The sequence below is a fragment of the Herpailurus yagouaroundi genome, unplaced genomic scaffold (assembly GCF_014898765.1).
Source record: "Herpailurus yagouaroundi ecotype Mexico unplaced genomic scaffold, PumYag 28, whole genome shotgun sequence".
Taxonomy (NCBI): domain Eukaryota; kingdom Metazoa; phylum Chordata; class Mammalia; order Carnivora; family Felidae; genus Herpailurus; species Herpailurus yagouaroundi.
In genome coordinates, this window is record NW_024412376.1 from 47,718,549 (window position 1) to 47,742,167 (window position 23,619).

At 40.7% G+C, this 23,619-nt stretch overlaps 1 protein-coding gene across 1 annotated transcript in view; it reads left to right on the top strand.

Annotated features, from left to right (window-relative positions):
• The window catches only part of RNF150 (ring finger protein 150), a 292,882-nt gene extending 272,684 nt beyond the window's left edge, over positions 1-20,198 (top strand). Inside the window, exon 7 of the mRNA XM_040473333.1 lies at positions 19,904-20,198. Within this exon, the coding sequence (XP_040329267.1) occupies positions 19,904-19,992 (89 nt within the window). The 3' untranslated portion in view covers positions 19,993-20,198. The remainder of the gene's footprint in view (positions 1-19,903) is intronic.
• Positions 20,199-23,619: the final 3,421 nt, after the last annotated feature.

The window sequence follows — 23,619 nt, forward strand, 5'->3', positions numbered from 1 at the left end:
ATTTTGAGAGAGAGAGAGAACAAGTGGGGAAGGGGCAGAGACAGAGAGAGAAGGAGAAAGAGAGAATCCCAAGCAGGCTCCACACCACCAGTGTAGAGCCTGATGTGGAGCTCAAACTCCCAAACCGTGAGATCATGACCTGAGCTGAAGTCGGACACTTAACTGAGCCACCCAGGCACCCCGGGAAGTTTCAAGTGGTGAGTTTGGTTTGCAGTTGTCTTAAACTGGTAGTACTCCAAGCACCTGGAATCCAATGCAAAGTCTTTCTGGCAAAAGCCAAATATCTATTAGGCCTCAGATCATTCATCCCGTAAACTTTTCAAATTCAAGGTTAAGTCAAAGATAACCAGATACATAAAGGAAGTAGATGCCATAAGTGATATCCATGGGAAATTATGGACTACAGAAATATAGACTACAGTCTATAGACTGTCATAGTTTTACAAAGACTTCAAATCTTGGGATTGTATAAATTTACTATGTTTACATATGAAGAAAAAGAAATTATCAAGAGAGTCAGAGTTTTATAGTTTAAAGTATAAAACAGATTTTTTAAATGTTTTATTTGTTTATTTTGAGAGAGAGAGCACATGTGCAAGCAGGTGAGGGGCAGAGAGAGAGGGAGAGAGAGAGAGAATCCCCAGCAAACTCCGTGCTGTCAATGCAGATCCAGATGCGGAGCTCAAACCCACGAACCATGAAATCATGACCTGAGACAAAAATCAAGAGTTAGATGCTTAGCTGACTGAGCCACCCAGGTGCCTCTAAAACAGATTTTTAAAAGATCCAATGGAACTTTTAGATTTAAGAAATAAAGTAACAAAAATTTAAAACTTAGTACATTGGTTTAACAGATTTGACACAGATAAAAAATGAACTGGAAAAGAAAACTATCCACAATGAAGGATGGAGTGACAGAGATTGCTGGTGCAGACGAGAAGGTAAAAAACAAAAAATAAAGAAGGCTGCAAGTACTTACCTAAAGACTCAGCAGGTGAAAGGAGAAATAGGGCCACAGCAGCATTTGAAGAGAAAATTAGTTAAAATTTCAGAACTGATGAAAAACACTGTCCCACAGAGTCAAGAAGCCCAATGAATCCAAAACAAGATAAATTTATAGTGCTAAATGCATACGTTAGAGAAGAGAAAAAGTTTCAAGTCAATAAGCCGACAACCTCAAGAAGAGTCAAATGAACCACAAGTAAGCAAAAGGAAGGAAATAATAAAAATTAGAACAGAAATCAATGACATTAGAAATGGAAAAACAATAGAGAAAATCAATGAAATAAAGACCCGGTTCTTCGAAAAGCTCAATAAAATTGGCAAATCTCTAGCAAGATTGACAAAGAAAGAAGAGAGAAGACGTAAGTTACCAACATTAAGAATGAGCAAAGACCATCACTACAGATCCTCCAGACAAAAGAAAAATAAGGGAAGACCAAACTGGACACACATTCATCTGACAACTAAGATGAAATGAACCAATTTCTCAACCAACACAAACTAGAGAATTTGAAAAACCCTGTATTATTAAGAAAATTAAATTTGTAAATAAAAAACCCTTCCACAAAAAAAATCTCTACCAAGAGGATTTCACAGAAATTTCCACAAAACATTTAAAGAAAAATTAACACCAATTCTATGCGATGTCCTCCCCATCAGAACAGAACATCAGGACAGAACATCTGCCAGTTCATTTTCTTTAGCCAGTATTATTGGGATACCAAAACCAGACAAAGAGAATACGAGAAAAGAAAACTACGGTCCAATATCCATGATAAGTATAAATGCAAAAGTCCTTGACAAAATATTACATAGATAACTCTCAAAACTCAACAATAAAAAACAAACATTCCGATAAAATGTGGACAAGGACATGAAGAGACATTTTGCTGAAGAAGGCATACAGATGGCAGATAAGTACATAACAAGACGTTCAGCATCATTAACTATTAAGGAAATACAAATTAGAACCATAGTGGGATACTCCTACATACCTATAAGAATGACTAAAATTTACAAACAAAACAGAACAAAACAAAAAAACAATAGTGACACAACAAACGATGGTGAGGATGTAGAGAAACGGAATCATTCGCATGATGTTGGTGGGAACGTGAAATGACACATGTGCTCTGAAAAACCAGTTGGACGGTTTCTTAAAAACTTAAACACGTAACTATCATACAAACCGGCAATTACATTCCCGAGCATTTATCCCAAAGAAATAAAGACTTAAGTTCACCCAAAAACTTATACACAAATGTTCACAGAAGCTGTTTTCATGATAGCCCAAAACTGGGAACAACCCAGTTGCCCTTTAATGCATGAATGGCTAAGCCAACCGCGGACTATGCACAGCATGGAATACCACTCAGCAACAAAAACGAATGAGCTATTGAGACACACAGCAACCTGGATGAATCTCCAGGGAATTATACTGAGTGAGAAAAAGCCAATCCTGGCAGGTTATATATGGAATGATTCCATTTTCATAACGTTCTGGAAATGACAAAATTATAAACATGGGTAGCAGGTTAGTAGTTTCCAGGGTTTAATGAGATGAGAGCAGGAGAAGTGGGTGCAGCTATAAAAAGGCAGCACAAGTGATCCTAATGGTGATGGAAATGTTCTGCATCTTGACTGTACCAATGCCAATTTCCTGATTATACATTGTACTATAGTTTTGCAAGATGTTATCATTCAGGGAAAGTGGGCAAAGGATTCGCAGGATCTATCTGTATAATCACAAGTGAGTCTACAATTACCTCAAAATTAAAAAGTTTAAATAAATTGGCAAGATTCTGTCTTTATACTTTTTTAATGTTTATTTTTGAGAGAGAGAGAGCAGGGAAGGGGCAGAGAGAGAGAGAAAGACACAGAATCCGAAGCAGAATCCAGGCTCTGAGCCTGGAGCACAGAGCCCAACACGGGGCTCGAACCCAAGAACCGTGAGATCATGACCTAAGCCAAAGTTGGAGGCTCAGCCGACTGAGCCACCCAGGCACCCCAAGCCTTCTGTCTTTAAAAAGTACCCATTTTTAAATGGTTTTAAATAAAATCTGGAACTAAAATTCCATATAATATCAACAATGGACTGGGAGAATGTCCCAGTTGTCTATTGTATAACAAACTTTCTTAAAATGAGGCAACCTTAAAAACATTCATTTTATATTACTCAGGATTTTGTGGGACTGGACTTCAGGAAGGGCTCAGCTGAGTGCTTTGTCACATGTACCGTTCGTTGGAGTGGCTAGGGCTAGACCCTCCTCTTCCTTCCCTCGCTCTCTGGTGCCTTGATGCACCTTGCCCTCTGGCTGTACACTACACCTCCTCCCAGGGCCTCTCCACACAGCCAGGTCTTTTCACAGAATAATAGTCTTGGGCAAGTTGCACTTCTTACATGGTGGCTAGCTTCGAAGAGCCAGGAACAGAAGCTGTTGGAACAGGTAAGAGCCACACCTGTTCCAGGCACCTATGTCACTTCTGCCGTATTCTATTAGTCAACGTTATCATAAAGCCTCCCTTCCCAGATTCAAGATGGCGAAGAAACAGCCTCCAAATCTTGATGCAATGAGAGATAACATTGTGGCAATCCACAGGAAATACAATCTGCCCCAAGAGGAAGTGCAGAATTTGTGAAGGAAGAAAAAAATTGAGATATGCATTAATAATTCAAGGATAACCCCTAGAGGCATAGAATGAAAACTGCAAAAAATTGAATGAAGAAAACTTGATCCAACAGAAAGCAGAAAACAAAAATTAGAAGCACAGAGAAATCAGGGTAATAGGATAGCAAAAACAAATCCACATTTATCAGTAATTCACAATAAGTACAAATTGAAGTTGAAAGTCCTCAAATCTAGTGCCATGTTATTTACAAGAGACACAGATTTAATACAGAAAGGTTGATAATCAAGAGTAAAAGCAAGGGGGCGCCTGGGTGGCTCAGTGGGTTGAGCGTGGGACTTCGGCTGGGTCTTCTTGCAGTTAAGAAAGTTCTTGTTACAAGTTCTCACCACTGGTCACGATCTCGAGGTTCGTGAGTTCAAGCCCCGCATCAGGCTCTGTTGTGACAGCTCAGAGCCTAGAACCTGCTTTGGAGTCTGTGTCTCCCTCTCTCTCTGCCCCTCCCCCTCTCACGCTCTGTCCCTCTCTCTCAAAAATAAACAAACATTAAAGAGTAAATGCGATTTATGAGGCAAAAATTACCAAAAGAAAATAATACCTGTTAATATCATAAAAGATAGAAATTACATGAAAACTATTTTAAAAATAGATAAATAAAGCCTTTTATACTGAGAAAGAGGGCAAAGCTACAAAAGGTATGAGATATATAAGATACACCCTCATTTTGGTTAGGATAGACTAGTGTATGTTGAATAACAAACAACCCTAAAATTTCAGTGGCTCAACACAAGAAAAGTTTATTTTTCTGTCTCATCATGTGTCCCATGTGAGTTTGTGAGGAGCTCCATTCCAGCACCACTCGGGAAGTCCAGGAGGTCCGCCATCTTATGGCTCTGTTTTCTGGAACACATGATATCTTCAATCAGGCAAGGAAGAGCCGGTAGGGAGGGGTCACATACAACCTCTAGAATGCTTCATCCCAGAAGTGACAGACGTCTCTTGACCGATAGCCCAGTGGTGAGAACTTGTAACAAGAACTTTCCTAACTGCAAGAAGACCAAGAAAGTCCGGGCAAATGGTTAGCTAAAAATGTTTACACCACAGCCTCTAATAACATAGCCTACAAGGAAAAAATTACTCCGCTAACATGGTGGAAATTTTCAGCACACGTTTCTCAGGGACCAGGTTAAAAATAACTTGTGCTTCAAATTCTTCTCTCAGAGAATAACTCATTTGAGTCTTGAAATCCTACATTTTCATCTTCTATTTTAATCTTCTATTAAAATCCATTTAGTCACATGGGGTAGAAGAAGGGAAGTGGTGGATATGGTTATCAGATCCCTCTCAGTTTGAAAGCAAGATCCAGTGGGAATGAGTCTTAGGACAAGGAAGTATAGGTAGCGGGTGGGGGTTGTGCAACAGCTAGGAACAGGGCATAGAAAGGGGAAGAAGCACACTTTATAATTTTTGCCAAAGTTACTCAGCAGGAGATGGAGGTAGTATTAAAGAAAAAGGAGGAGATCGAAGCGCGAGCATGATTAAGTTGCATGGTTAAGATGTAGGTTTACTTTATATAACCACCACAAGCAGTTGTAACCTTGGCAACCACAGTTAACAAAGATCCTTACCCTGTGACCACCTTAGTTTATGTTAGGTGGGGGGTTGTGAGGAGTGAATTGCCAAGAAAGGAGTGGTTTTCAACCATGTTTTCTTTTCTTTTTTAATGGTTTTTGTCTGCTTGTTTGTTTGTTTTTTGAAGAGAGAGAGAGCACAAGCAGGGGAGGGGGAGAGAGGGAGGGGGAGAGAGAGAATTCCAAGCAGATTCTGATGCAGGATTCCATCCCACGGACCATGAGATCATGATCTGAGCCAAAGTCAAGAGTCCAACGCTCAACCTACTGAGCCACCCAGGCGCCCCTCCAACATGTTTTCTTTTTGCTGGAATGGGAGCACAAAGCTCACATATAATTAAAACCACTAATATTTATTTAATTCTCTCTCTCTCTCTCTCTCTCTCTAGAGAGAGAGAGAGAGAGATTTATACCAAATACTGCAACAAACAGAAACTAGAATAGTTTACCTTTTATGAGTTGCCCTGCTTCACAGCTTACATAAAACTTTTGCTTCTGTTATCTTCCTCTGCTTTCTGATAATGGTGTTGACAATCTAGGCAAGCAAAAAAGAAAGAAAAGAAAGGCAAGGTTGCCTGGGACTCAACAAACTGATTACAAGCTCCCAATCAACTGATTTGGTGGTAATACACGGCGAAGTCTTTCTCAAACATTCAGGGGGTGAGGAAGATTCCCCACAAAGCCCTCCAATTAAAACCTACTTTTAATAACCAGTCACACTTTATCTGCTCTTTGGTGGCAATTTAGGAAGAGTCCATTTCAAAATGCAGTGGTTGGGGCGCCTGGGTGGCTCAATTGGTTAAGCGTCCGACTTCGGTTCAGGTCATGATCTCACGGTTCGTGAGTTTGAGCCCTGCGTCGGGCTCTGTGCTGACAGTTCAGAGCCTGGAGCCTGTTTCAGATTCTGTGTCTTCCTCTCTCTCTCTGACCCTCCCCCATTCATGCTCTGTCTCTCTCTGTCTCAAAAGTAAATAAACATTTTTAAAAAAATTAGAAAAAAAAATGCAGTGGTAAAAGTACTACTATACGTTTTAGTAGAAGGAACTTTTTGTAACTTGTTTCCCTCTTTGGTGTATGTAAGGGTAGTTTAAAATGAAACATTAAGATGTCAGCCAGTCCATGAACCTATCTTGACTTTTGTAATAGAGTGTGTTTTCCAAAGACGGCCACAACAATATATATCCCATCCCACAGTGCTATTTACAATGTGACATTTGACTCTCTGGGACCTCTGAAACTACTTCCACTGATTGGTTGCATTGGAAGTGATGTTATGTGACTTCCAACACTAGGTTATTAAAGGCAATACAGCTTCTGCTGGGATTTCTCTTTAGGGATATAGGACTTGAAAGCCCTGAGCTGATATATATATATGAAAGTGGGCTATCTTGAAGCCATCATGTGGAGAGACTGTATAGTTAGAAGGCAATGCCCAGGGAGCCCCAAATGACTTAATTCCCAGCTGTTCTTATCTTCCCAGCGCAGGCACCGGACATCAAAGTAAGAGTTCAGATGAATCCAGCTCACAGTCTTCAAGCTGCCCAGCAGAGACGAACTGCTTGCCAAACCTTGCAAAACTGCAGATTTGTGAGCAAAATAATGTTATTAATGTAAGCCTCTAGGTTTTGGGATAGTTTGTTATGCAGCCGTTGATAACTAATGGAATCTTGTTCTTATTTAAAGGATTGCTTTTCGGAAGCAGAGAGATAGCAGGTGGAGAAGAGGATATGAGGTGGAATCCAGGATGGGTGTTTGGGATATGAATAAATTATGATAGATTAAAAACTGACGGATATGGTGAATGAGTTAAATTTGGTAAACCTCAAGGCAGACTCTGCTGGAGTTACCATGACAGGAGAAAGCAGAGGACAACATCTGCAAGTAGAGATTGCTCATTGGCCAAGTTTGGGCAGGGATACCAGATCTAGGGCTGGAGATATGTGGGCAAACCTGTCAGTGTCTCTAATGACTGTGCCCAGCTTCATTCATGGTCAGTGTTACAATAGGGACTCTGTCCTCTACAGTCCAAGTCCCTGGGCTCAGCTCATACCATGCTTATTTCAGCCTCCTGCTTTGAGTAGGTGGAAATGCATACCTGTCTTCTAGATTTCTCTACCTCTTGACCTCTTGCTGGGCTCAACTTCTCACTCCATTTGTCACCTGATTTTACCCTGAATCATCTTTACATTCTCCTTGTCTGTCTAGGCCACAATTCTTCTTGTTAGTTAACTGATATGATTGGATTCTATAGATCTCTTAACCTCAGCCAGTCACAGCACTAAAGTCATGATAATAACGTGTGCGAATGTTTTTTAAACGTTTGCCTATTTTAGAGGTTTGAATTGTTTCAAATTACAAATTTTTAAATAAATGACTGAGGATGAATAACCTTGAATATAAATGCTTATCTCCTTGGGGTGCCTGGGTGGCTCAGTTGGTTAAGGGTCCAACTCTTGATTTCGGTTCAGGTCATGATCTCACAGTTCTTGTGTTTGACCCCTACAACAGGCTCCATGCACTGACCGTGCAGAGCCTGCTTGGGATTCTCTCCCTCTGCCCCTTTCCAACTTTCGTGTGTGCTCTGTCTTTTTCTCTCTCAAAATAAAATTTAAAAAACTTTAAAAAGTTGGGGGGGGGGAGATACATATATAAATAAATAAATGCTTGTCTTCTTTCCTAAAATTTTCCTTAGTTAAATTTGTAGAATTTGGAATGAGTGGATCAAAATGTGAATACTGTGACATGTATACATTTATATCTAAACCCTCAGAACGATGCTAACAGTATTTACTCCCACCCCCACCATAACCCCCAGTAGACCCCCAATCTACTTGCTGCTATCAGACTTACCCTGGAAAATCAAATCTGTCTCACAGAGACCTCTTAGGACAAATAAAAACTCAGTCAGCCTAGATCTCCTGAGGCAAAAATATGATATCAAGAACTTTTTAAAGAAATAATCCAGAAATTGAAATGTATGAAAGGTGTGAAGGATAAGACAAGAAAGTCAAGGAAGAAAACAGTGCTAAAGACTAACATGAAGAGGCGTTTCAGTTGGTTAAGCTTCTGACTCTTGATTTTGGCTCAGGTCATGATCTCAAAGTTCCTAAGATCAAGCCCTGCCTCCGTTCTCTCCTGCCCCTCCCCCTCTGTACATCTCTCTTGCGCATGCACACTCTCTCTCTCTCTCTCTTTCAAAATAAATAAATAAACTTAAAAAAAGAAAGACTGACACGAAAATATGCTTCATTTCATAAACAATGATGGAAATGTAAAGCAAAACAGTGGGATATAATTTTTCATCCATCATCTTGGCAGAGTCTTAAGATTGAAATGCCATGGGGCGCCTGGGTGGCGCAGTCGGTTAAGCGTCCGACTTCAGCCAGGTCACGATCTCGCGGTCCGTGGGTTTGAGCCCCGCGTCGGGCTCTGGGCTGATGGCTCAGAGCCTGGAGCCTGCTTCCGATTCTGTGTCTCCCTCTCTCTCTGCCCCTCCCCCGTTCATTCTGTGTCTCTCTCTGTCCCAAAAATAAATAAACGTTGAAAAAAAAAAATCTATTAAGATTGAAATGTCCAGTATTAATGAGGACGTAGTGAAACACCTCGACAGAAATCTTTCATTGAGTTAAAATTATTATTTCAATAAATTTATTACTTATTAGTAATACCCATGTTTTAATTTTTATTTGTTAAAAATAAAATTATTAGGTGCACCTGGGAGGCTCAGTCGGTTGAGCCACGGATTCCTGATTTCAGCTCAGGTCATGATCCCAGGGTCCTGGGATAGAGCCCAGCGTCGGGCTCCATGTTGAACATGGAGCCTGCTTAAGATTATCTCTCTCTCCCTCTGCCCCTCTCCCCTGCTCTCTGTCTCTCTCTTTCTAGAAAGAAAGAAAGAAAGAAAGAAAGAAAGAAAGAAAGAAAGAAAATTAGTTAAAATTTCAGATTATCCAGAGGGCAATCTGAAAACATAAAAAATTTGAATATATACCCTTGACCTAGCAACTCTACTTCTAGATTTTATTCTAAGAAGATAACCAGACAAGTGTAAAAAAATGTGCTTAGCAACAAGGATGTTCATTACAGCATTATTTGTCATTGTAAAAACCGAATACAATCTAGAGTCCAACAATAGTCAAATTTCATTATGCTGTATACATTCAAAGTTTTACCAAGGTACTAAGGACTCCCTTTTAAAAATGCCGTAGTTCCATATGTACTGACTTGAAAATATGCCCAAAACATCATATATTGAGTAAAAAAAAAAGATGTTACAGAAAAAAATTTATATCGCTTTCTTTCTTCCTTTCTTGTTTCTTTCTGTGTTGCATACTCTGCAAGTATATACATCAAATCTACTAGTAGTTATCTCTGGAAGAAGACACTGTGTTAGAGCTTTCTATACACTTATAAGTTGCTGCTTTCTTTTCTACAATGAACTTTCAGAGTTTTTATAATCAGCAAATATATCAAAGACATTTCCACTTATTAAACAAAGCATTCCTTACTGATTAATTCATTAAACAAATGGCCATTGAAGGCCACCAGGCTCTCTCCTGGACAATGAAGGACAAGGTAAGTAAGAAGTTCTCAGAATCTATGAGGGAAAACAAAGAATTGTAATGTTATATGACCTTGCTAGATTTATATATATGCTAATTACTAATGCTTTGTAAGTGAAATGTAAAATCCACTTGGAACCCTTTGGAATTCTAAGGCACCTCACCAGCTGAAGTGTTGATGGACAGAATCTGCTATCCTTGCACAGGTTTGGGTAAGAGGCTGGGAGTGGAGAAAAGAGGAGAAAGGATGAGTCATCCTTTCTGGTGTTCAAGAACCCTGACACCCAGGTCTCTGGCCTTAGGCCAGGACAAGTGCACCTTTAGAGACTGTGCTGGTTTCCCAGGCTGAGGTGGAGGCACCCAGAGGCAGATGTGATGACTTCCTTTGAAGTAGAACACACTCTTCTTCCTGGAAGATTTGTGATTTTCTGGACACAGGTCAATGTCACATGGGGGTATAAACATTGTTTGCAAGCTAAATTTCCTTTTCACAAATTCCATGCAACTGACACACAGATTGTCTCATACACACATCAAAGCACAGAATCATAAACTGCTGACCAGCAGAAGGAAATTGAAGTTTTCCAGAACTTGCCTGCAGAGAATCTTCATTATGATGGAACCAGACCAAGACTGTCTATACTTCAGGCATCAGAGAATGCCAGCTCCCCCAAATGGTGACACAGGACAAGTCAGCTGGACAGAGAAGAGCATCTCTCTGCAAGGTTCAGGCAGGCCTGGCTTCCAGACTTCAAAGGCACAAGCATTCATTTTTAATTCAAATGACATCTCTTGGTCTGCGTCTCATCCGCTGCACACTGATGCCTTCTCAGCACTTTCCCCCAATTTTAGAAGGCAGTGCTTCACTGAGAAATGTAGAGAGAGAAAGTTTGCAGAGAGAAAGTTTGCTTTGACTTTATTCTTCTGGCGCTAAGAGGGCTTACTTTCTTCTAGAAACTAAATTATTGTCATGTTGCTAATAATTATAATTTCTTAGCCCCAGCCATCTTTGCAGGACTCAACAAAACGTGTGCCACTTATTCTCTCGGACTTCAGCCTAACCTGCTTTATATGCTGAAGAACTCACAAAATCCTGAAGGAAGCCCAAAGAAGTTAAAGTGTCCAGAATAGCGAACAGTATTTCAGAGAGGCCTTTCTTCCTTAGGTAAATCTGGTCACGAATTCTTTGCCTTGCTCAGATATATGTCAAAATACTATAGACTCTTGCTGGACTGCGAGGATGGAGACCCCTGGGCCTTCCCCAGATGGATGAGCCAGATGCTGACTCAGCCATGTGCCAGGTCCCAGGACTGACCCGAGAACCTAAGGACGACCAGCCACCAGCAACAGGTTTTACGCTGACTGAAGCTACTCCATCAATCCGTTGCCCCGATTCATGCCTATTTGGTATTCACTGTGCCCATACTGCTGTGTATAAAGAAAAAAAAAAAATCAACCCTTCTCGGAATTTGGCCCATCTGAAGACAGGTAAGAGCTGTATGCAAATACTTTCAGAACAGTTCAAAAGAGAACTCTGGTGAGTTCTACAATGGAATTCATTTTTAGATTTGCTTGAGGAAGAACAAGGCAGAGCGCCCTGAAGTCTCCTTAATTAATCAAAAATGTCAGTTTTGTCTGTTTGCTTGCTGGTTGGTTTATGTGCATTCTCCCCTCCATCCATGCACAAGGGCAAGTGCTTTATTCAGCGATATATCCTTATGTATAACACAGAAATTTGCTAATTGAAAGGAAAAGAGGGAGAGATTAAAGAGAGAGAGAAGGAGAAAATGGTGGTAGGAAGGCAGCATACGTGGCACTTAAAAGCTTTATATCTACAGACTTCCAGGATTAAACCCCAACTCCGTGAAATACAGCTATGTGACCTCAGGCAACTTGCTTACCTTCTCTGTGCTTTGTTTCTTTATCCTGAAAATAGGGGGTACAATAATACCTACCCCACTGAACTGAACAAAGAACCTTGGGTTAATATTTGTGACTTTAGGGAAATGTCTGGACAGAATGAGCACTGAATAAACATGTATTACATTTTTAAAATCATAAAGAAGAGAAATTTTCATTGGGGAAAATTTTATTATCTTTTATTTATTTTTTGTTTATTGATTTATTTTGAGAGAGAGAGAGTGTGCGTGTGTAAGTGGGATAGGGGCAGAGAGAGAGAGAGAGAGAATCCCAAGAAGGCTCCCACCTGTCAGTGTAGAACCCGATGTGGGGCTCAAACTCACAAACAGTGAGATCATGACCTGAGCTGAAACCAAGAGTTGGATGCTTAACCGATTGAACCACCCAGGCACCATGGGAAATTTTTTTAAAAAATGACTTTGAGAGCTGTTTGGGAGTTACAATGTGTAGATTCTGCAATTGTTTTGATGCTTTATGTTCAGAGGAAAGAGTCGAGAGCGAAGGCAGAGAGGCTGAAACAACCAAAGCAAGGAATGGGAGTCCTAGACCTCCAGCCAGTTGGTACCTGCCATGAGGGAACAGGTTAATAGGCACAGGCCCCATCCAGGAAATCTCCTGTGTGTGTGTGTGTGTGTGTGTGTGTGTGTATACTTACTCTGCCATGGATTTCCAGGATGTGTGTAGTTTTCCTTCATTTAACCAGGAATTCCCAGGGAATGGCAACTGCTTTATTCATGCTGTATTTCCCCTCACTTGGCTGTACGACCTTGGACCAGTTGCTTGGCTACTCTGTTGTTCAGTTCCCTGATGAGTTTAAAAGTGACAATGACAAAGCTGGCTAACAGTCCTATTAGAAGTGTTAAATGGGATGATGTTTGAAATGTGCTTGGGGCAGGGCACCTGGGTGGCTCAGTCAGTTAATCATCCCACCGGCTAAGCATCCGACTCTTGATTCTGGCTCGGATCATAATCTCAAGTTCGTGAGATCGAGTCCCATGTCAGGTTCTGTGCTGACAGCCTGGAACCTGCTTGGGATTCTCTCTCTGCCCCTCCCCTCCCTTCCTCTCTCTTTCTGTCTCTCTCTCTCTCAAAAATAAATAAATAAATGAACAGTTTTAAAAATGTGCTCTGTGCTGAGCACATTGTAAACATTCAGTGATCATTGAGTAATATTATAACAGCCAAATGTATGTTTGTGAAATCAAACAAGTTAATGATATAAAAAATTGATAGCTGACCTGGAATTAGAAATCATCCATGTGTCCACAGGTAGAAGGATGTGCATTTGGTTAGAAAAAAAAAAAGCCAAATCATGGGGCGCCGGGGTGGCTCAGTTGGTTGGGCGTCCGACTTCGGCTCAGGTCATGATCTCGTGGTCCGTGAGTTCCAGCCCCACGTCGGGCTCTGTGCTGACAGCTCAGAGCCTGGAGCCTGTTTCAGATTTTGTGTCTCCCTCTCTCTCTGACCCTCCCCCATTCATGCTCTGTCTCTCTCTGTCTCAAAAATAAATAAACATGAAAAAAAATTAAAAAAGAAAAAGAAAAAAAAAGCCAAAACAGAAGGGGAGCTAAAATCACATACCAGAGCAGACTCAAAAATATAATGTTGAAGGGAGATAAGAAACAGAAGACATTTTACGACACAATATCATTTGTTTTTTAAAAATTAAAATATTAAAAGGTAAACACATAACCACATTATACATTTTTTTACAAATTCCCCATGAACATTTTTCTCAAGGACTGCAAAATAGTCTAGAAATTGGGACATAGTTTACTAACCAAATAACCATACTCTAAACCAGGCTATAAATATATAAATACATGTTTGCAAGGTCTATTGGAAAAGAACGCATTAAATATGCAGAAGTGCTCAATGAAGCAAGGGACGATAATGGCAGTATAAATGGGAGACTGTTGCTAGGAAATGCCCCCTTCCGGAGACATCATGTCCTAATCCCTGGAACCTGTAAATATTACTTTCGTTGAAAGAAGTGTCTTTGCAGATGTGGTTCAGTTAAGGATCTCGAGATGGGGAGAGTCTCCTGGATGATCCAGGGGTACCCTCACTACAATCATACAATCACAGGTGTCCTTGTAAGAGGAGGCACAGGGAGATCTGACACACAAAAAAGAGAAGGTGAGATGGAGGTGGAGCAGAGAGATTTGAAGCTGCTGAGCTGGATGCCTGGAGGGACGTGGCCATAGCCAAGGAATGCCAATAGCCACCAGAAGCTCCCCAAAGCCTCCAGAGAGAACATGGCCTGGATAGCGCCTTGATTTCCACCCAGGGATACTGACGTCAGACTTCTGGCCTCTGGAACTGTGACAGAATACATTTCTATTGTTATAAGCCACTAAGTTTGTGCTAATTTGTTACAGCTGCCATAGGAAACTAGCCATGAAGAGGGAAAATAAAGAGACAAAATAGTCTCCTGACATGGAGGGGTGATGACGGATTGTCATGAACCGAGGCAGATAGACCACTAAATTCAGTTCACTCACTGTCTTAAAAGAACAACAAAACAAAAAATTGGAAACGGCCGCACACAATGCCATTGTTCGTTACATTCCAAAACTTATTTAAACATTCCTCTTAAGAGGCACCTGGGTGGCTCAGTCGGTTAAGTGACCGACGTTGGCTCAGGTCATGATCTTACGGTTTGTGAGTTCGAGCCCCGCGTTGGGCTCTGTGCTGACAGCTCGGAGCCTGGAGCCTGCTTCAGATTGTCTCCAGCTCTCTCTGCCCCTCCCCAGGCTGTGCTCTGTCTCTCTATGTGTCTCAAAATATAAATAAGCGCAAAAAAAAAAAAAAAATTCCTCTTAAGATGTCCTCAGGTAGTTCCAGATGTTTCCTTTAAAACCTATTAAACATCGTTAGGTGGAGCAGCTAATGCATCAGATTTTAAGTGAGAAAAGACATAAGCAGACATGTCATAAAAGAGGAAATGTGACAGATTAGCAAGCATGGGAGGACTCTCAGCTTCCAAGAAATGCAGTTTAAAACAATAATGAAATTTTAGGGGCACCCGAGTGGCTCGGTCTGTTAAGCGTCGACTTCAGCTCAGGTCATGATCTCAAGGCTTCTGAGTTCAAGCTGCGGGGTCAGGCTCTGTGCTGACAGCCCAGAGCCTGGAGCCTGCTTCGAATTCTGTGTTTTTCTCTCTCTCTTTGCCCCTCCCCCCACCCTCTCAAAAATAAACATTGAAAAAATTTTAAAACAATAATGAAATTTCATACTTTTGCCCACTAAAATGGCAAATCTTTTTATTCATATATATTTTAAATTTTTCCTCACACTTTATTTTTAGCCTGCTTTTTCCCACTTAGCGATTTGTCTTCCTAAACATGACAGAAAATGAAATGTATAAAATAAATAGTGAAAAAAATGTGATAAAATTGGCAGTGTCCTACATTGCTGATGACTGTGTCATCTGAGGAAGAAATCTGACAATATGAAGAGCTTTAACATTTTTCAAAGACTTTGACCTTCACTTTAGCTTTACTTCTAATGTTTTCTAAGGAAGTGATCCTAGTTGAGGAAGCACAATGTTTTATTATAGAATCTAAAATAATAAAAATTAACACAACATAATAGCTTAGAAGAAGGTCAGCAAACTATGACCTCCTGGCCAGATGTGGCCTATGGCTTGTTTTTGTAAATAAAGTTTTATTGGAACACAGTCACATTTGTTTACATATTGTTTATGGCTGCATTTGCACTGCATGGCAGAGCTGAGTAGTTGCCAAAGAGACATTTGTCCCACAAAGCCAAAAACATTTACTCTCTGGCCCTTTATAGAAAGAGTATGTTGATTCCTGGTTTAGAGTATGGTTATTGGGTTAGTAAACTATGTCCCAATTTCTAGACTGTTTTGCAGTCCTTGAGAAAAATGTTCATGGGGAATTTGTAAAAAAATGGAAAAATGTTTCATGTTATGGGAAAATAAGAGAAAACAGAATAGTAGGAACTATATGGTTACAATTACGGAATAATGATAGTTACAGTCATTTAAAAAAAAGACTGAAAGGAAGTATGACAAAACGTTAACATTATTTATCTTCAAATGATGGGTAATACATATGATTTCGTACTTGCTCTACTGTGTGTTTCTTCATGTGTATTCGATTATTCAATGCATATTAATGAACACATTTCACTTTAAAGTATAAAAATAGGGGTGCCTGGGTGGCGCAGTCGGTTAAGCGTCCGACTTCAGCCAGGTCACGATCTCGCGGTCCGTGAGTTCGAGCCCCGCGTCAAGCTCTGGGCTGATGGCTCAGAGCCTGGAGCCTGTTTCCGATCCTGTGTCTCCCTCTCTCTCTGCCCCTCCCTGGTTCATGCTCTGTCTCTCTCTGTCCCCAAAATAAATAAACGTTGAAAAAAAAAAATTAAAAAAAAAAATAAAGTATAAAAATAAATATCAATTTTAAAATTGAAACTAAAAATATTAAGTAAGCCCCCAGTGCACTAGGTTTCACAGACTCTTAGATTAAAGATATGATTATGTGCCATAATTTAGTATCTTCTCCCACCACTTCTGGCCACCTAAAGGGAACTCCTATCCACTAGAGTTAGAGATTTTATTTCCATTCACATTTATACGGCAGGCAGGGTTTTTCTCCATTTTTACCCTCTTCTTGAGGATGGACACATGCCTGCCTCGTTTCTGGACCCTGTCCCGTGCCATAAGAAAAAAAGGGGGTAATTCTCAATAAGGCAAAGGAACACCTAGAATTCTGCTCAGGTGTGTTAATCGTACGAGTAGCAAGTCTGGACTTCAAAGTTCCTTGGCTTGTGACTTGACACCACTTACTTCCAAGGGAAAAGCAGATGAACTGAAAGATATGAATGACAACCTAGGCCAGAGAAGGAAGACGCAGAAGTGGGACTTGGAGGGTAGGCAGACAAGAGAGGAGATGGGGAAACAAAAGTAAATGACTCTTTACTTCCTTCTGAGGTGGACTCTATGTCGACTAAAGCTGCCGCACCAGGGAAGCAGAGATCTGTTTTTCATCACCCTCTGGATGCGTGTATGTGAACTTAGCTCAAAAATGAAGTAAACCTTGTAATGGGCTCCCCACCCATCAAAATGTTAAGGGTTTAGCTAAAGGATTATGCTTAATTCAAAACCATCAAGCATTAAGAGCGCAGTGAGTAAGACACAAGCGAGAACAAAAGTTAAACTAAAAAGGGGAGGTCAGCCAAAGTAACTTCACTTCCCATAATCACTTCCTATTATCTGTAAGTCCTGGAAAAATTGCAGTATTAAACTTTCTGAATTTATTGGGGAGTGCAACAGTTCCTCATTCTTTGGGGGATGAAGGATAGGGGTTGCTGATTCTGTTCCAATTAGATACAATTCACTCCAAATCACTAGGCAACCCCATGCTTTGATTACTCCATCTGCTCAGCCTGTGTGTGCAGACTCACTGAGACAGTGTGAACACCAGACAGCTGTGGGAAGGACAGCATGGAAGGGTGAGCAGGAGAAAGTGACAGCCACACATCTATCATTGACCAATTTGGCATTTACTAATCTCATCTCATTTCTTAGCCCCATGAACAAATTAAATCTCATTCCCTTTCTTGGAACCAATAACCACAGCTAAGAGCATCACTGGCTTTCTCTGCATCTCTGTTCCTTCATGAAAAAATTTCCCACGGGCGCCTGGGTGGCTCAGTTGGTTGAGCATCGAACTCTTGGTTTCAGCTCAGATCAAGATTTCAGAGTTTGTGGGTTCGAGGCCCATGTTGGGCTCTGTGCTGGCAGGGTGGAACCTGCTTGGGATTCTCTCTCTCTCTCTCTCTCTCTCCCTCTCTCTCTTTCTCTCTCCCTCTCTCTCTCTCTCTTTGCCTCTCCCTCATGCTTCCTCTCTCTCTAAATAAATAAATAAACTTAAAAACTTAAAAAAAATCCCTAACTGCAAAGTGGGGCCTAGAAAGGAAGCCTGACCTGGAAGGACTCAGTTCATCTCTTCACCAAATGTTTGAGCATCAACTGTTGCAGGATTTTTTACCTCAATACTCAGGGTTCGTTGTCTCTCTGCTTCAAAGAATGAAGAGGTGGACACAGAATTAAATGAGCAGCAGGCAAAAGTTTATTAGAGTGTAAGATTGGAAAGTAAGAATAGTACGAAAGCTCTCTTTGCAGAGAGGGGGCATTCGAAAGTGAATGCTAGTGACTCTAGGTGAGGGACTCTGTTTTACAGGGTTTTGGTCAGTTCCCCTTTCCTTCCCCTTGTTCCTTTTCCAGTTCTACCCTTATTGGCTAGGTAACTCTAAATGCCTAGTCATTCCTTCTTGATTGGCTCATTTCCATTGTAGGAGGGGTGGCCTATGGCCTTATGTTCCTTCTGGGTCATAATTTTATGGTCTACTGCTTTTTTTTAGTCAGGTCTTTTGTCAAATTCCTGAGGGAAACCTGAGGGGCGGTAGGTGGGGTCTGTCACATTCCCAAGAGGAACTTTAAGCCTGAGGGAGTTTGCTTAAGTGAGATGTTCTCAGCATTGTTTTGAAATAAGTGTTTTTCCCAGGGACTTCAGGTCTTAATCTTTCCCTCTCTGACTGTTTTATCCTATCTTTCCCTTGTACACAACTTTGTGCTAAGCACTGTTCTAGGCTTCGGGGATACAGCAGAGAAAATAATAAAGATCCCCACCCTTGTGGAATTTATTTTTTTTAAGTTTATTTATTATTTTGAGAGAGACTGAGGCAACGTGAGTCAGGGAGGGGCAGAGAGAAAGGGAAGGGAGAGAATCCCAAGCAGGATCCGCACTGTCAGCGCAGAGCCTGATGCATGGCTTGAACCAACCAGCCGTGAGATCACGACCTGAGCCAAAACCAAGAGTCAGATGCTTAACCGAAGGAGCCACCCAGGTGCCTCCACCCTTATGGAATTTAAATTCAAACATGGGTTGGGGTGCGCCTGGGTGGCTCACACCGTTGTGCATCGAACTTCGGCTCAGGTCATGATCTTGCAGTTTGTGAGTTTGAGCCCTGCATCGAGCTCTGTGCTGACAGCTTGGAGCCTGGACCCTGCTTTGGATTCTGATTCTCCCTCTCTCTCGGCCCCTCCCCTGCTCACACTCTGTCTCTCTCTCTCCCCCAAAATAAATAAACATTAAAAAATTTTTTTTAATTCAAACAGGGGCAATGAACACTAGAGAGCAAAGATAATAAGTAAATTATGTTGGAGGATAATAAGTGATATGGACAATAAGAAAGTAGGAAAGGGAAGGGGGGAATCAGCACTGGGTGTGGAGGGATCCATTCACATCATTAAATAGGATGGTCAGGACAAGCCTTATTAAAGAGGTGAGCAAAGACTTGAAGAAGATAAGGGAGTTAGGAAAGTAGCAGCCTTCCTGCTATGAGCTAATGTCTTTTCAGATATTCCCTCCAGGACCTTCATGACATACCAATCAGAGTGTAATCAAGTCTGGCTTCTTTTCCCAAAAACTAATAGAGAAACCATGTCAAGCCCCAAAGGAAAATAATCACTACCATGCAGACTTGAGCAGGGACTTCCTTTTCTTTACCACTGGATTTCTAGAGCCTGCCATGTAGAAAACACTCAATCTCCATTTAGTGAATGACTAAATGATTACCTGCTACATGTAAATAACACAAGGTTCAAGACCAATGCCAGAAAGACGCCGGAGCAATGCTCCAAATAGGTTGTGCTGCTTTCCTTAACTGACTCTCACCTTCTTGCTGTCTCAGCAAGAGGTCTGGGTGCCCAGCACACAGGTGCAAACCCCTAGAGCTTGGAAAAAGGGGAGTGGCTGGGAACATTTCTCCTGGTGGCAGCACCTCTCTTATCTCAGGGCGTCAACAGCTTTGTTCTATTTAAATCGACTTATTAATCGCTTACACAGAACCTGTTTTATGTTAGCCACGGCTAGCTCTTACAGCGATCAGAGTAAGTAGTGTGGTGTGGTAGGAGCCTCTAGGACGGCCCAATGATTCCTGCTTCCTGATATTTATGCCCCTATGTAAGCCTGTGCTGTTGAGTGTGGGCTGGATGTAGTAACTGACTCACCTCTAACAAATACAATATGGCAAAAGGGATGGGATATCATTACAAAAAGTGATGGCATTGCATTACAAAAAGACTGTAACTTCAGTCTTGCTCACCATCTCTCTCTCTCTTTCTAGTCGTCGCTCTGGGGGAAGCAAGCTGCCACATTGTGTGTGACCCTATGGAGAAGGCCACGTGGCAAGGAACCGATGTCTCTGACCAATAATAGCCTGCAAAGACTTGCGGCTGCCCCCCACCCAGGTGAGTGAACTTCGAAGCAGATGCTTTTATAATTAAGCTTTGAGAAGATCAGAGTCCCAGCAATACCCTGACACAGGCTCTGAGAAGCCCTGATGCAGAGGACTCAGTTAAGCTCCACCTGAGTTCTTTACTCTCAGAAACTATGAGAGGATAAATCGTTGTTATTTTTAAGCCACTAAGTCTGGGGATTGTTTGTTATGCAGCAGTGGATAACTAATACACATGATCTACCCTCAGAACAAAATATGGTAAGGTGAGTGACACATGAGTGATAGAAACCAAATATTTTGGGTGGAGGGGGTTCATGGGAATAAGAAATAGGTGACTACAGATTATAATTATATAAATTTGCACAACTCTCTACACTTAACTCTGTGCTTCCACAACTGTCTCATTTGATCTTACAATAAACCTAAGGATGATAGTATTTGATTTCTTCAACATTAGATATTAATTGATCCAGTCATTCAGTAAAAATTTTAAGTGTCAAATATACATCTGTGATGAGTATAAAGGAAGCCTATATAAACTTAGTAACTGTCCTCAGAGAACCCAAAATAGTTTAATACATTAAATAAATAATAAATAAACAGATCTTGTGGTACAATATATTAGAGACCATAAAGAGGTATGCACAGAATAGTTGATAACTCGAAAGTGGGGCTGATGGACTCTTCCAGAGGATCTAAAAAAGACTTGAAACTTGATTCTTTTTTTTTCTAGCTTTGTTGTGTATATTTGGCAAATAAAAATTACATATTTTTAAGGTGAACAATGTGATTTTTTTAAATTTTTTTAAATGTTTATTTATTTTTGAGACAGAGGGAGACAGAGTGCAAGTGGGGGAGGGGCAGAGAGAGAGAGAGAGACACAGAATCCGATGCAGGCTCCAGCCTCTGAGCCGTCAGCACAGAGCCCGACACGGGGCTCAAACTCACGGACCATGAGATCATGACCTGAGCTGAAGTCAGATGCTCAACCAACTGAGCCACCCAGGTGCCCCTTTTTAATTGTTTTTAATGTGTATTTATGTGATGTTTTGATATATGTGTATATTGTGAAATAATTACCACAGTCAAACTAATTAACATATCCATCACCTCACACAGTTACAATTTTTTTGTCTGGTGAGAGAGAACACTTAAGATCAATTCCCTTAGCAAATGTCAAGCATGTCATACAGTACTGTTAGCTGTAATCACCATGCTGGACATTAAATCTCCAGAAGGATGAGTTGGAGTTCGTCAGATTATTGGCTCATAGGATGGGAGGGGAGGGAGAGAACAGCATCTTAGGCAAATGGGGATGGGGCCACATGTGATGGTATGCAGTTTGAAACAATAGTCTGGTACAGAAACTGATAATTCTATATGGGCAGGTAGTGGGGTGCATATAAAGAAAAGGAAGATCAACAAAGGAAAGAACTCCTTTCAGACTCAACTCTTCTTGTCTCTATGTTATGCTTTCTCCATGATGCCATACCGTCTTTTCTAATCTTAGCCTCATTTCCTGATTTCTCTTACTCCTTTATAAGATTTGATGATCATTATAGATCATTAGAGAGCAAGTCAGAAGCCAGGAAGAGGCTCAATCCAAGTTGGCAAGGAAGTTAGGGAGCAAACTGATGGTCTCAAGGAGGATAAAGAGGTGGCAGAGAGAGAGAGGGGAAGGGAGGGAATGATGGAGAGGAACATCTGTAGCTTGAAGAAAGAGTAGGATTAAAGAAAAAAATTGCTGAGACGTATGGGGGAGTTTAGAGAATTTTTGTAGCTAGATTGTACAGAGCCAAATAAGAAGGAAAGATACACATATGATATATTAGGTGAAGAAAGGTAAAAGCTAAAGGTTTTAAGAGAAGAAATGGATTCCCTAAAATGATAAACCAATGCACCTCCTACTACGATATAGTAAGAAAGGTAATTCACCTCTGTGGTGGTCTTCCTCCAAAGCTATAAATACATTCTAGTCATTTGTTACAAATTTATCTAACTGACAAACTGAGGAATATTCTACAAAATGCCTGAGTCGTACTCTTTAAAACGGTCACGATCAGTCTTTGAGAAACTGTCACAGACCAGAGGAGACTAAGGAGACATGATGATTGAACATAATATGATATCCTCGATGGCAGCCTGGAACAGAAAAAGGGCATTAATGGAAAAGCTAATGAAATCTGAATAAAGGGTGAAGTTTAGTTAATAGCAACATACCAATGTGGGTTTCTCAGTTTTGATAAATGGATCTGAGTAATGCCAGATGATAACATTAGAGGAAACTGAATCTGAGGAGGGGCATACAAGAACTTACTGTATCATCCTGGCAATTTTTACATAAATCTGAAAATATTCCAAGATAAAAAGTTTATTTTGAAACACGATAGGCCAGTAGTGAAATCTAGATTATGACTTCTGTGAACTAATTTTTCATTTGGCTTCACGGTTTACAAATCAACTTTTACAGTCCTTTGCATACAATCTCTTGAGTGCATCCTTTAAGTAAAGGGACCATTCTCTGACAAATTTCCAAAAGTTTACTAATTTACTAATGTAAATTACTAATTTACTAATTTACTAATTACTAATTTACTAATTTACTAATGTAATGTTGCATCAAAAGCAGGCTTGGCATGGGACAACATAAGTCTCAAATAAACAGTGAAAGAGAATAAGGAAGTATTGAGAGACCAGATGAAAAATAATTATCATAGACCTAAGCAAGCTGGGAGACAGAACTGATATCTGAGCATCTTCTCCTTGTCCTCAGCCTGTGGCCTAAATAAAGACATTTTCTGAATGGATGAATGTGAATGAATGAATACACACACACACACACACACACACACACTGAGAGAGTTTACTACATACAGACTCTTACTAAATTGACTATAAAGTGACAACAAAATCATGTAAGTTGGGAGGGGAATGGTCAAAATTAAAATAGTCAACAGTATGGATTTATTTCAGAGGAAGTTGAAGATACTGATTAATCTTAGACTTGGCTAAGACAATTGCGTTAAGTTCATTTTGCACAGCAAAATTTCAAGGTAACCCTATGACATCCAAACTTTGACTTTGTTTCCCCCTTTCAGAAGGAATTAGACCCACACAGAAGCTCCTCATTTTTCTCTGTTCCTCTTTGTAAACCCTGCTTCTCCCTAGAACTAGAGACTTCTTAGGCCCATGAAAGCCACTTTCATGCAGTATATGAGGCCAAGAACTACATAAAACAAAGAAATGAAGAACTATAGATAATAATCCAATGAAGTAGAGATCCAAATCAAGCAGAAACAAGACTGAAGCTGTCCTCTCAAGCTACCATAAAGTCCTGGAGAGAGAAATTTCTCAACATACTCTCTGCTTCCAACTGCACCGGACTGTAGGTTATTTCTCAAATATGGTTTCCCATGACTCTGTGACTTTCTCCCTGACATTCCCTCAATGGATTGCCCTTGCATGGAGCAGAAGTCTGGAACAGACCCTGCCCTTCCTGTTCGGAAGGAAACAACCCTCTCTCTCTTAGAGAGAACCTGACTGAGAAGGAAGAGAACACAGAGGAAACTAGAGGTGAGAAACGGAAAAAGAAGAAACCTGCA